This window comes from Octodon degus, unplaced genomic scaffold (assembly GCF_000260255.1).
Source record: "Octodon degus isolate 3935 unplaced genomic scaffold, OctDeg1.0 scaffold00238, whole genome shotgun sequence".
Taxonomy (NCBI): Eukaryota; Metazoa; Chordata; class Mammalia; order Rodentia; family Octodontidae; genus Octodon; species Octodon degus.
Genome location: NW_004524814.1, coordinates 1,927,498 through 1,939,491, shown reverse-complemented (window position 1 = coordinate 1,939,491; position 11,994 = coordinate 1,927,498). Strand labels below are relative to the sequence as shown.

The 11,994-nt window shown below is 47.7% G+C and overlaps 1 protein-coding gene across 1 annotated transcript in view; it reads right to left on the bottom strand.

Annotated features, from left to right (window-relative positions):
• LOC101584249 (betaine--homocysteine S-methyltransferase 1) overlaps positions 1-11,731 on the bottom strand; it is a 17,202-nt gene extending 5,471 nt beyond the window's left edge. The window contains exons 1-5 of the mRNA XM_004645747.2: positions 11,635-11,731; positions 9,320-9,452; positions 3,339-3,457; positions 1,699-1,890; positions 1,277-1,424 (exon numbers count right to left, since the gene is read on the bottom strand). Of these exons, the coding sequence (XP_004645804.1) occupies positions 1,277-1,424; positions 1,699-1,890; positions 3,339-3,457; positions 9,320-9,452; positions 11,635-11,667 (625 nt within the window). The 5' untranslated portion in view covers positions 11,668-11,731. The remainder of the gene's footprint in view (positions 1-1,276; positions 1,425-1,698; positions 1,891-3,338; positions 3,458-9,319; positions 9,453-11,634) is intronic.
• Between the last annotated feature and the right edge of the window lie 263 nt (positions 11,732-11,994).

Genomic DNA, 11,994 nt, shown 5'->3' with positions numbered 1-11,994 from the left:
TCACCAGCCCCTGCTCTTTGGTTTTTTAAAGATTTCGGTAAAATCATAAAATTACCCTTTCTGATCACATTATGTGTACAGTTCAGTGTTGTCGCACTCACAACATTGTGCAGGCATCACTACTGGTTTGTTTGGTTTTTGAGATGGGCTCTCTCTATGTAGCGTATGCTGGCCTTGAACTTGAGGTCATCCTGCCTCAGCCCTGAGTGCTGGGATTCTAGGTGGGTGCCACCATTATCATTTAAACAGATTTTTACCACTCCAGAGAAAAACTCTATACCTATTAAGCAAAGATTCCTAATTTCTCCCTCTTCTTCCTGCTCTGGGTAATGACTAATTTATTTCAGTCTCTGTGAGCTTGCCCCTTCTGGCTGCTTTCTATGAGTAAAGTCATGTTTCATTTTACTTTTCTGGTCCAACTGTGACTGGCTTATTTCAGTGAGCATAACGTTTTCTGCTCATCCCTGTTATAGCAGATTATCACAGCTGCATCCCTTTTCACGGCTCAGTACTACTCCATGGCACGGATGTGCCACATTTCATTTATCCACTCATCTTCTGAAGCACTCTTAGGTTGTTTATTCCTGGGATGTAAAGTGAGATTTTGAAAACAATCTGTGAGCTTCTAACCAAAATAAAACCCAATGAAAATTGTATAAAAAGTATGAGGTGGTCAGTATTTCATATCAAAGATCTTTTGATTTATTATACCAATTATAAAAAAGCAAAGCACACTCATAATTCATGATAATGGAAAAACTTAGGCAAATAGGCCAACCAGCCTGAAGTTATGAATGTTTGAAGAGCTCTATTTGAGACAAGTTTAAAAAAATATAATGTGTCCTGCTGGGTATGGTCGTAAATGTCTGTAATTCCAGCATTAGGAGCCCATGGCAGGAGGATCCCCATGACTTCAAGGCCAGCCTGTGCTACATAATGAGACTCTGTCTCAAACAAACAAACAAACGAATGAACAAACCAGTATCATGCTGTTTCTTTTGATTCAGCAAAATGTTCGCTCTTCACGTTTCTAGGCATCAGCCTCAAGCACAGGTCAGGCTGCCCCCTTCAAGAGGCTGGTGTGTGTGTGCTGTGTGCACACACGTGTCTTTACACTTTCCCCTTTGGGACTCAGCACCATGGCACCCGTTATTCCCAAGTGAACCAGGCGTTTCTGTTAGCAAAGGGAATACACATTGATGGTTGCTGGGAGGGTCCACTTGTGTTGTATTTTAAAAGATTCCCTAAGTGTGAGGTGATTGAATTGTGTGGTCACCTGCTTTCACGAGGCGCACAGCACACTCCCCAGGGGACACGCCATGCAGGTCGCCCTCGGGCCCAATGCACATGGTGGCCGCCACAGGTTTCCCGGATGTTTTCAAGGCCTCCACTGCCCACACAGCTTCCTCGACGTGTTCGAAATACTGCAATGGGTCAGGGGAGAGCACTTTCATTGCACTTCCCACGACACCCTGAGAGCACTTCCTGTACTGTTCAGTTGAACTGTGGAAAAGGGAGGCCAATTTGTCATTGTGCGCTGCAGCCCAGAGGCACAGGTGAACTCTCATAGATGAACTGCAGCACACTTAGGAGAATCAAATTGTCAAAATTATTTAAAAAGGTATTATTGTTGATTGGTGCCCGCCCCCTAGCGATCATAGAGAAAGCTGTCCTGCCTTCGACTGTGGCATGGTTTACCTCTGCGATGAGGAAGTCCACATTCTTCTTCAGAAAGACCTTTAACTGCTGCTGGAAGATCTTCTTCACCTCACTTTCACTCTTGCAGCTGAGGTAGGAAGGTGTCTGACTCACACCCCCTGCGACCAGCGCGTCCCCCTCATTAGCCACCTGCCGAGCAATGTCGCAAGCAGCTTCGTTGACTTTTTCCCCCTAAAATGAGTGAAGATGGAACACACTTACTTTTTCATGGGAAAATGAGGTAACAGTTATCATTCAAGTGTTCGCAGCTCAATTTTAGGCAAACAATTATGATTTTTTTCTGGAAAACGACAAGCATAGAGCAAGTCGGGCTGCGCCAAGTTGAGCAGCCTGCAGAAGCATCACTACAGGTGCTAACGACCAGTCTACCAGTGGTGTCAGGAGTGCAGCCCTGCGCCACAGATTTTGGGGCATGGGGGGAGCAAAGCTCTCACGAAGAGCTCTGATCTGGAGTCTTCCTCTACCCAAGCTGCACTTAGAGGAGCACTTAGCAAACAGTGATGGTTGCTGGGTTTATGTGTTTGTTTGGAAAAGGTCTCATTGTGCTACCTGTGTTGTCCAAGTTGACTGTGAAGCCCTGATCCCCCTACCTCAGCAGTCAGAGTGACTGGGATTCTGCAAGGTGTATGCCAGATGATTGGCCTTAATTATTAAGATAAAAATTCAATTACAATGACAACAGAGTTCCTGACTTTTTTTTTCTTATGTATCTCCTCAATTGTTAAATGTGTAATTATTAAGGTGTATTCTAATTATTTAGAAAATTTGAGGGGCCGGTGAGATAGCTCAGTGGTCTAAAGCACCTACTTAGGCAAGCTTAGGCAAGTGCCCGGGGAGCATGGTTTGATTTCCCGGCACCACATGCTGTGCCAACCCCACCCCCTGGGTGCTGAGCCAGCCACAAAAAAAGAAAATTTGAAAACTTGAACCTGAGCAGGGCTTGATTTCTTTTTTTTTTTTTTTTTTTCTCCCCAGTAGGGTCTTGCTCTACTTCCCAGGCTGGCCTCTCATGTCTGGGCTCCTGCACTGGTCCTGCTTTGGCGTCCTAAGTCACTGTGAGTACAGGAGTGCAACTGAGCCCTGTTGAGCCAGGGATGCAGCTCAGTGGTGGAGGCTGTGAGGTACTGTGTGATCCCCAGTCAGGCCAAAACACAGCAACAATAAAAAACTGATTTTTGCTTGTAGAAGTCCTTGTGTGTTTTGGAGTGCCAAAGGCTTGATTTGGATAATGTCAGCAATTTCCTAGCAGCTCAGAGCTGACTGCCTCAGGCAGGCTCCAAGTACCCACTTTCTTCTGCTTATGGCTTTTCCTCTGCTGTGCGTGGTAACATGTGAGTATGCAAGGGTCAGTGCGCAAGAGTCCCCTTTTTCCTCAGACCCCTCCTTGAGACTGGGGGACTAGCTGGTCACTAAATGCCTCCCCTCTAAACTGCTTCATTAAACCCTTTTCTGGTGACTTCAAAGACTTTTGCTAAACCCAGGACTAACATTCACCTGCATCACATTTCTGTTTCCAGAATGGTAGAAATAGCTCTAAGAGACTCCAGTTTTTTTCTGTGAGGGTCTGCAACCAGGTGTTTGTGTACCATGCCCTACAGTGTACCAGGCTGCATACTCACAGATATCTTCTCTGCCACATAGTTGCCCCTGTTCTCCAGCTTGTCCTCACTGGCATAGAAGGTGAAGGTCTGCATGACATTGGACCCAGCTCGCAGGAACTCTCGATGGAGCTGGCGAACTGCAGGCCACATGAGGAAGGCGGTGAGTTTGATCCACCCATTAACCCACATTTCGAAGGCCCTCAGACAACAAGCATGTGATGACTGCTTAGCTTACTAGCTGCTTGACATGGAAACATCAGGAAGACTAAGAAGAGGAGGATCTGGGGTCTCCTGGGAACTCCCACCAACCTGTGGTCTAGACTAAAGGGTGATCAGAGAAGGTGCTCACAATTCTGTATGTGCCTCTGGTGTTTGTTGTTTATTTTGTTCATTGTCAGTCTGGTCATTGATCACTGACTATATTTCAGGAGGCACTTATGGACACAAGCATGTGCAGCCATTTTCCTATGCCTGGAAAACTTTATACTCTATTGAAGAGGAGGAACAGGACAAGGGCTTCATTCTTGCCATTCCTGCTCTTCAGCACAGTACTCAAAGGTTTAGCTAGAGCAATCAGGCAAGAGACATAAATGAAAGGATTCATACAGGAAAAGAAGAGGTCAAACTATCCTTATCCACAGACTGTGTGACCTTTGTGGAGAAGATCCAAAAAGCTCTGTGAAAGAAATTCAGCAAAATCAACATGCAAAATATACAATGTACTCATTAAGAAAGCAAGAAAACAACCCCATTCACAAAATAGTTTAAAAAATTAAATACATATGAATTAACCTAACCAAGGAAGTGAAAGATCTGTATAATGAGAACTGTGGTATTCTGAAAAGAGATTGAAGAAGACTTCAGAAATGGAAAGAGGGGCCAGGGAGATGGCTCAGTAGAATGAGCACTTCCCTGGCAAGTGCAAGGGCCTGAGTTCAATTCCTGGTTCTGAAAAAAAAAAAAAAAAAGAAATGGAAAGATATCTTCTATTCCTGGATAGCAGGACCAATAGTGCAAAAATGGCCATATTATGTAAAAAAAAATGGTATATAGATTTAATTCAGTCCCAATAAGAACACTACCAGCATTCTTTATAGAATTAGGAAAAAATCACCCTAAAATTAATTTGGAACAAGAAGAAAATTACAATAGCAAAAGCAATCTTGAGCAACAGGAGCAAGGTAAGATGCACCACAATCCCAGATTTTAAATTACATTACAAAGCTACAGTGATATAAACAGCATGACACTGGCATAGAAACAGACACATGAGGCAGTGGACAGAATGGAGGATTGAGAAACATCCCCAGGCACACCCATCCATCTGATCTTTCACACAGGGGCTTCAAGCATGCTGTAGGAAAGATATCTGTTCTATAAATGGTGCTGGGGAAACTGGCCTCCCATGTGCAGAGTGCATCTAGAACTCCATTTTTCCCTCGTACTAAAGTGACATCAAAATAGCTCAAAGACCTATAAATAAAACTGGAAACAATGAATTTTTCTGGAAGATAAATAAGTAAAACTCACAACACAGACATAGGCAAAAGGTTTCTGAGCAGAATCCAGAAATGCACAGGAAATAATTAACAAGTGAGGTCACATCAAGTGAAAAAAAAATTTCTGAACAGTAGAGAAAACCACTAACACAGTGAAAAGACAGCCGGCAGAACAGGCAAGGTTTTCTCTAGCTGCTTGTTGGACTGAGGAAATTAGCCCCCCAGAGCTGGTAAGATAGCTCTGGAGACTACGTGCCTGCATAGGCAAGCACAAGGACCAGCGTTTGATCTGCAGAACCACATGCTGTGCTGGCCCCACCCTCCAGCATGCTGAGACGGCCACCAAGACGGCATGGTGGCACACAACTGTCATCCCAGCACTGGGGAGGCTTAAAACAGGAGGATCACTATGAGTCCGAAGTGTGTAGTGAGACCCTGTACCAAATACATAAAAACAAAAAGTACAGATGGCCCAGTTACATGAAGAAATGTTCATCTTTGGCCATTAGAGAAATGTGAATCCAAACAACACTGAGAGTTCTCTTACTCCAGGAAGAATGGCTGCCACCAAGAGATCAGGTAAGGACAAAAGCTGGCAAGCCTGTGGGAGAAAGGAAACCCTTCTCCACTTGGTGGGAAGGTGAGCTAGGACAGCCCCTGGAAATCAGCGGGGAGATTTCTTAAAAACTAAAATTTGAAAGTCCACTTGACACAGCTCTACTTTTTCTATTTTCTTGAAATAATTAAAGACATTATACCATAGTGACCCACGCATACTCATTTAGTAGAAGCACAGCTCATAATAGCTAAGTATTAGAAGTTGTGTATACATTCGTCACCAGGTGAATGAATAAAGAAAATGTGGTATATATATACACAGTGGAGTACTTCTCAGCCATAGAAAGGATAAACTGGAGTCATTGTAGGACAGTGACGCACCTTGAGCCCATAATACTTAGTGAAACAAACACAAAAGATAAATATTGCATGGCTTTTCCTACACGGGAAAAACAAAGTATAAATAATTTAAAGAGCAAAAAAAATTTTATGCAGTGTCTTGCTGTGCATTTCAGGCTAGCCTCAAACTCATGGTGACCCTTCTGCCTCAGCCTCCTGCATGCTGGGATCACAGGGATGTATTACTACACTTGACTTGGGCTTTTGTCTTTTTAAAATCATTTATTTATTGATTGATTTATTTGGTACAGGATCTCATTATGCAGCTCGAACTCATAGTGATCTTCCTGTCTCTGCCTCCCCAGCACTGGGATTACAGGCACAAGCTACTAAGCCCAGTTTCGGTGGCTGGCTCAGCGGGCCTGGGAGTAGGGTCGGCACAGCGTGTGGTGCAGGGGATTGAACCCCAGTCCGTGCACCAGGCAGGTGCTTAGACTGTTGAGCTATCTCCCCAGCCCCTGAGCCTTCATTTTTAAGTGAAAAAAAGAGGCCAAAAAAAGTTGTGGTATTTTTGAAGACATTTTTAAGCTTGAAACTTTTCTACAATTTTTCAAAATCATGGACACTTTCCTTCTTAGTAGGAATAGAACTCAAAATCCCCCCCACCCCTGTAAGCTTGTGGCCTTTAAGCCCAGTTTAATTAGAAACAGAACAATTATAAATATCTTCCTGGAGTTTCATGGGTCAGTGAGACATGGAATCACTCATTGGGGAGGAGCCTGTGGAATAGAAGGACTGTGGACAGACAGGGCCCCAGATGCCAGGTTTTTGGGAGTTTCACCACATGAAGATGGTCAGTGGGTGAATTTCCAGAAGGTTCATGAAAAAATCCTTGAAAAATACACAAATTGTTTCTCTATATTTTACAGTGCAGAAAGCCTAGCTTTTCTTTTTCTTGTAGCACTGGGAACGGAACCCAGGCTCTTCACTCTGAGCTCCAACCCTTTCTCTTTTTATTTTTTGAGACAGGATGTTGCCGAGTTGCCCAGGTAGACTTGAACCTGCAATTCTCCTGACTCAGCTTCCCCAGGTGCTGTGCTGGGATTGTAGGGCTGCACTGTTGTCTCGGAGGCAGGAAAAATCACTACACCTTTATCAGTTTCCAGAGGGCAACAGCCCCAAGTGGCTGTCGAGGACTCATGGCTCTGTTTCCTAGACTGAGGTGCTTCTCTGCAGAAGGCCAGCCTGAGAGGCCCCTGGGGCTTAGACATCCTCAGATTCCCAAACTGCTCTAGACCAGATTGTGGGTTTTAAGGTAGTCTCTTTTTTAGCAGAAATAGATTTCGTACTTCTGAACAAATAGATTGATACTAGGAAGAATGTATGCAATGTATGAATTATTGAAACTGTCCTACCAATTTGATTTGAGACTGTCTCATTGCTATATGCTTATCAATAAAATTATGGGAAAAGAAAAAAAAAGAAATAGATTGATAAACTCAAGAATGCTATTGGGAGAAGACACAATTTGGTCTGTTCATAGCACTTGTAATGTGCATGGTGTTGGCCAGGTACCGCCTCCCTAGCAGTGGCCTGAGGTAGGAGGGAAACAGCACTCTGTCTCACATTAGAGCCTGAGAAGTGGGGTGAGCCCAAGACACACGGCCTCGGTGCTGGAGCCAGTCTACAGCTTCCTGCTGGGCCGCATCTCACATCACCCATGTACAGCATGCGCATCCATGGCCTCTCCCAGGCTCCACGCACCTTGCTTTTCTTTAATAACTTTGAAGAGCAATGGCCCATCTTGCCTAGCAGTCACTGACCTCCTCAACTTGTAAAGTTGCCTGCGCAACCTCACACAGTGAGTTTCATTTTGTCTCTGCATCATCTGCACAGACCCTCCAGGGCCACTCTGTTGCCCGGGAAGGGCCTAGGCCCTCAGAGCTCCCTACCTTCTCTCACTCCCTCTGTCCCTCTCCTAGTCCTGCTGTGAAGGTGATGTCCTTCAGCTGGAAGCCCACACACCAGGCTTTGATCATACTGGGAGCTAGGATGTCCCAGCAGCAAAGGACAAAACCTGACACTACTCTCAAGATGAGAAGGGGGAATCCTACAAAGATGATAAACACACTAAGCCTGCAGGCCCTGTGCTCTCCCTTGAGGCTCTTCCTGCAGCTGCACAGGCTCAGCTCCCATCCAAGGAGTGTGTACCATAGGACAGGGGAGGGCACAGACCCAAACCCTGTCCTCCATTACTACTGTCCACTGCTGAGCTCCAGGACAGCTGGAGTACAGCTGGAGGCTCCCAAGTCTCCTATCCTGCTGTGCACACTTCTCCCTGCAGGGCCAGGGTCTCCGGACCCAGTCACAACAGCAGCCCTCAGGAAGCCAGGTTTTGTTCTTTGCTGCTAGGACATCCTGACCCCCAGCAGGATCAAGGCCTGGCGTGTGGGCTTCAGGCTGAAGGAGGTCTTCACAGCAAGAGATGTTCCCGTGGAGCCCAGGCTCCACCTTCCAGGGGCAAGAGGGTCTCTGATAGCAGCTCACATCACTGTTAGAAAACGCTAAGCAGCGGTGACCCTCATAGCCACCTGTCAAGGAAATGTAGTCAGCTGCCACTGTGAACAACACCCACAATGAACAGTGGGTCTCCGGCAACTGTGCTGACCACTAAGGATGGACTTTGGCCCCCAGCAGTGCTGGAGGAAGACAGTGAAAGTTTGGGAGGATAATCCTTGAGTTGAGGTCAAGCAGGGAAGTCTGAGGGTCTCCTGGGTGACACAGTCAGAGAGCCAGAAGAGCTGGAAATTGGGACTGGGACCAAGTTGTAGAGAAGCAGCATTCCAGAGACTGAGCTGTCAGGTGAGCCTGCTGGGTGACCAAGATCACAGGACGAGCTCCCTCCTGTAGGTGTGTGCCGCCCTCTTGTGGACCATACTGAGGCACTGGCCCTGGAAGCTGGCATCTGGGCTGGCCTCTCTGGTTTTTGACCTCCCCTCCACCTGGCAGGGATTTGTGTTGAGAGAATGGAAGGAAGGAGCCTGAGTGCAGGTGAAGATTGGGCAGATAGTAGACCCCGCCTAGCTCGGCTCAGGTGACAGGAAGGAATGAATACATGGCCACACTTGGTGGAGTCAGTGATGCTGCTGGGTGCCACTGGCTATAGATGAGGACCATGTGGCCACCTAGCAAGCAAGGGTCAGGGACACTAAGCTGGTGTAGGTGAAGATCTTGCCCAGGATGGGAACAGGAGTCCCAGGGCAGGAGGAGAACAAGGTGGGCAGTGGGGCACTGAGCTAGGGGACCCCCTGGTGAGGGTAGGTGCTCTGCTGAGGGGATGCAGGCCCTGACAGCCACAGTGGGAGACAGGTCATTTGCAGTCACTGGCCAGGGAGAGGAGGCCAAGAGGAAGACTGTGAGCCAGGTTCCAGGCAAGGTCCAGGAGGTAGACAGTGGACAGCGTCAGAGAAAGGCATTGTGTGGTCTGCCGTTCCACAGTCACACCTCAGTGTGCCCAGCAGGCCACAGCCATCTGGGAAAACACAGCCCTCCTGCCTCAACTGAAGCAATGCATGAGGACACAGAATAGAGCTGGGTACCCACCTGCCTCAGGGTGCTCCACGGCAGCTTCTGGGGTCCAGGGTCCTGCCTTAACATAGCCCCTCTTCTCCAGGGCAAAGACAAAGCCCCCATCTCCAATCACCACTTCCCCGGCGTCCAAGCGCTCTAGGATGCCCTGCAGTGACCGATGAGGGGGACAGGAATGACTGGAATTGTTATAATTTTCTACTTGCAGTATTTGTGCTGACATATTTTTGAGAATTATGATTTCTTTAGAATTACCTAAAAACACACATGTGTGATACATAGCTCCCTGACAGAATGTCCCTCTAATGGAAACACATGCACCCTGTTATGAGCTGCGTGTCCTGAAAAACACACCACAGGGTGTCCCTGGCTGTGACTGAGTGGGCACACAGGGCCTGGGCAGGACCTAGCACCACAGAAGGAAAAAGAAGGACTCGGAAAGCTGGGAGTAGAAGGCTATATTGCAAGAGCCATTTTCTGAGGGATTAAATATTTGTTACAAAGCCTCAAATCTATACTTATTTCTTTTTTCATTGAAAATTGTATTATTTTTTAAAGTTGTACATACTTATAGTGTGATAAATTGGTCCCTAAATAAAACCTGTAAGTGTAGGAGCCCAGGTTCTCACATCTTTGTCATGTCTCTTTTATGATTTCTTTATGTTGGGACCTTCAAACTCCTCTCACCTAGTTCTTTATAAAACATACAATAAGTCACTTTATAGTTGCCCTACTAAAGCCCGCTTTCCTTCCTGGCCATCTTGGGGTTCAAACCCAGGACCTACTGCATGCTAGGTAAGTGCTGTACTACTGCACCGCACCCTCAGCTCTGAGGTACATGATTCTTTTCCTTTTCTTTTAATTGTTTTTTAATTTATTCTTTATTTTTCGGTATTTTTTAAAACAAGGAATTTGTCTACATGCACTCCTGTGAACAAAGGTCTCACAAATTATTTTGACTTGGGTGAAGTCATTATGACATCTTGGTAGTTAGCAGTTCTTACTGAACATATATTTGCTTTTAAACTTTGGTACCACGTTTTAGCATAGCCTAGCTGAGAATCAGATTTGGTGGCTGGACGGGCAGCGTGTTGTTCACTAACCACAAGTCTATTGAGCAATGACACCTGCATATACTGGTTCTTAGAAGCAACTACATTTTAAAATTACCTGCAAAAAATAGTTACCTGGATGTCCGAATTATCTGCTCTTATGCTGAACAGATTTTTAAAAAGTGGAACATGTTACAAAACATTTTTGCGAAAAGATATTACAAAACAGTTGGGGAGATAGCTCGGAAGAGCAAGTACCCGGGTTCGATCCCCGGCACCACACATCGAGCCATTCGGGCCATGGAAACCTGGCGTGGTGGCGCACGCCTGTAATCCCAGCACTTTGAAGACGGAGACAGGAAGATCATTATGAGTCTGAGCTGCGTAGGGAGACCCTGTATCAAATAAATCAATTTTTAAAAAAACAGCATATGTGATATTGACCCATTTTGCTTTAAAAAGTAGATATTTGCCCAGCCAGCAAACTGGCAGAAATGTATACAAAAATATAGGAGGCGCCATTCTCTGTGCTTTTACCCGCTGTGTATAAGGAGCACATTAGCTCTGTGTTTTACAGTCAGACTTGCAGATGCGTGATTGTCCACGCGTATACGCTGAGCCGGAAAGTTACGGAGGAAACCTTTCCCGTGACGTCTGCGGGCGCCGGGATAACTCCTTTAAATGTTCATTTCTGAGTTTAGGTTTGGAGCGTGGCCTGGACACGCTGGCTGCACTTGGCGAGGTGGCGCGCACACTCAGGGAGACGACCCGCAGCGGTCGGCGTGCGCGGTCCTGGGCTGGCCGGAGGCCGTGCTCAGCCTCTCCACCCACGCGCTTTAACCCCACTAAAGACTTGTGAGGGCGGCCAGGGAGGCGCCCCGCGTCCGCGCCCCTGCACGGGCCTGGGGCCAGGGGGGCGGTCAGGTCGGTGCGGGCTGTCCCTTGTCCTGTCGCGCGCCTAACTGGGTTTCTTCCTAGGGGAGCCCGCCGGGACAGCCCAGAAAGACCCCCGTCTCCAGGTAAACCTAACAAGTGCTGGGAGCAGCTCCGAGCGGCCCGGGCTCGATCCAGGAATGTGGCACGGCCTTAGCGGAGGCCACGCTGTCCCTGTGGCCGTGCTGCAGTGACTTCGGCCACGCGTAGTAGGTCCACCCTGTCCCACCCCGCCCCTCACCCGGAAGCCGCGGCACCTGCTCTGCGCCGGGTCCACTTGTCCTGCAGCCCCTCCGCGCCCGCCGGGGGGCGCTCGCCGTCACTGCCTGGCTCCCCCGGACTCACCTTTCGGGCTTGCTTGCCCCCGACGGGCGCCATCGGTGCGCCGGAGCGGATGAAACCGAACTGAAGTGGAGCGGGCGGCTCTGCTGGGAGCGCACCGTGCAGCACGCTTTATACAGGGCCGAGCGGGGCGGCGGCGCGGGGAGGAGGAGCGCTCAGCTCGTGTGTGTGTGTGTGTGTGTGTGTGTGTGTGTGTGTGTGTGTGTGTGTGTTTGCAGGGGTGGGGTACAGCGGGGCGAGCAAGGTGACAACAACGTCCTGCTCTCTGCCCAGAAGCCAGCAGCCTCGGGAGAGTCCCAAGGGCCTCATGAAAGTCCACGTACTGAAGTACTCTTCGAGGCTAAGGACCTGAGACTATTGAAC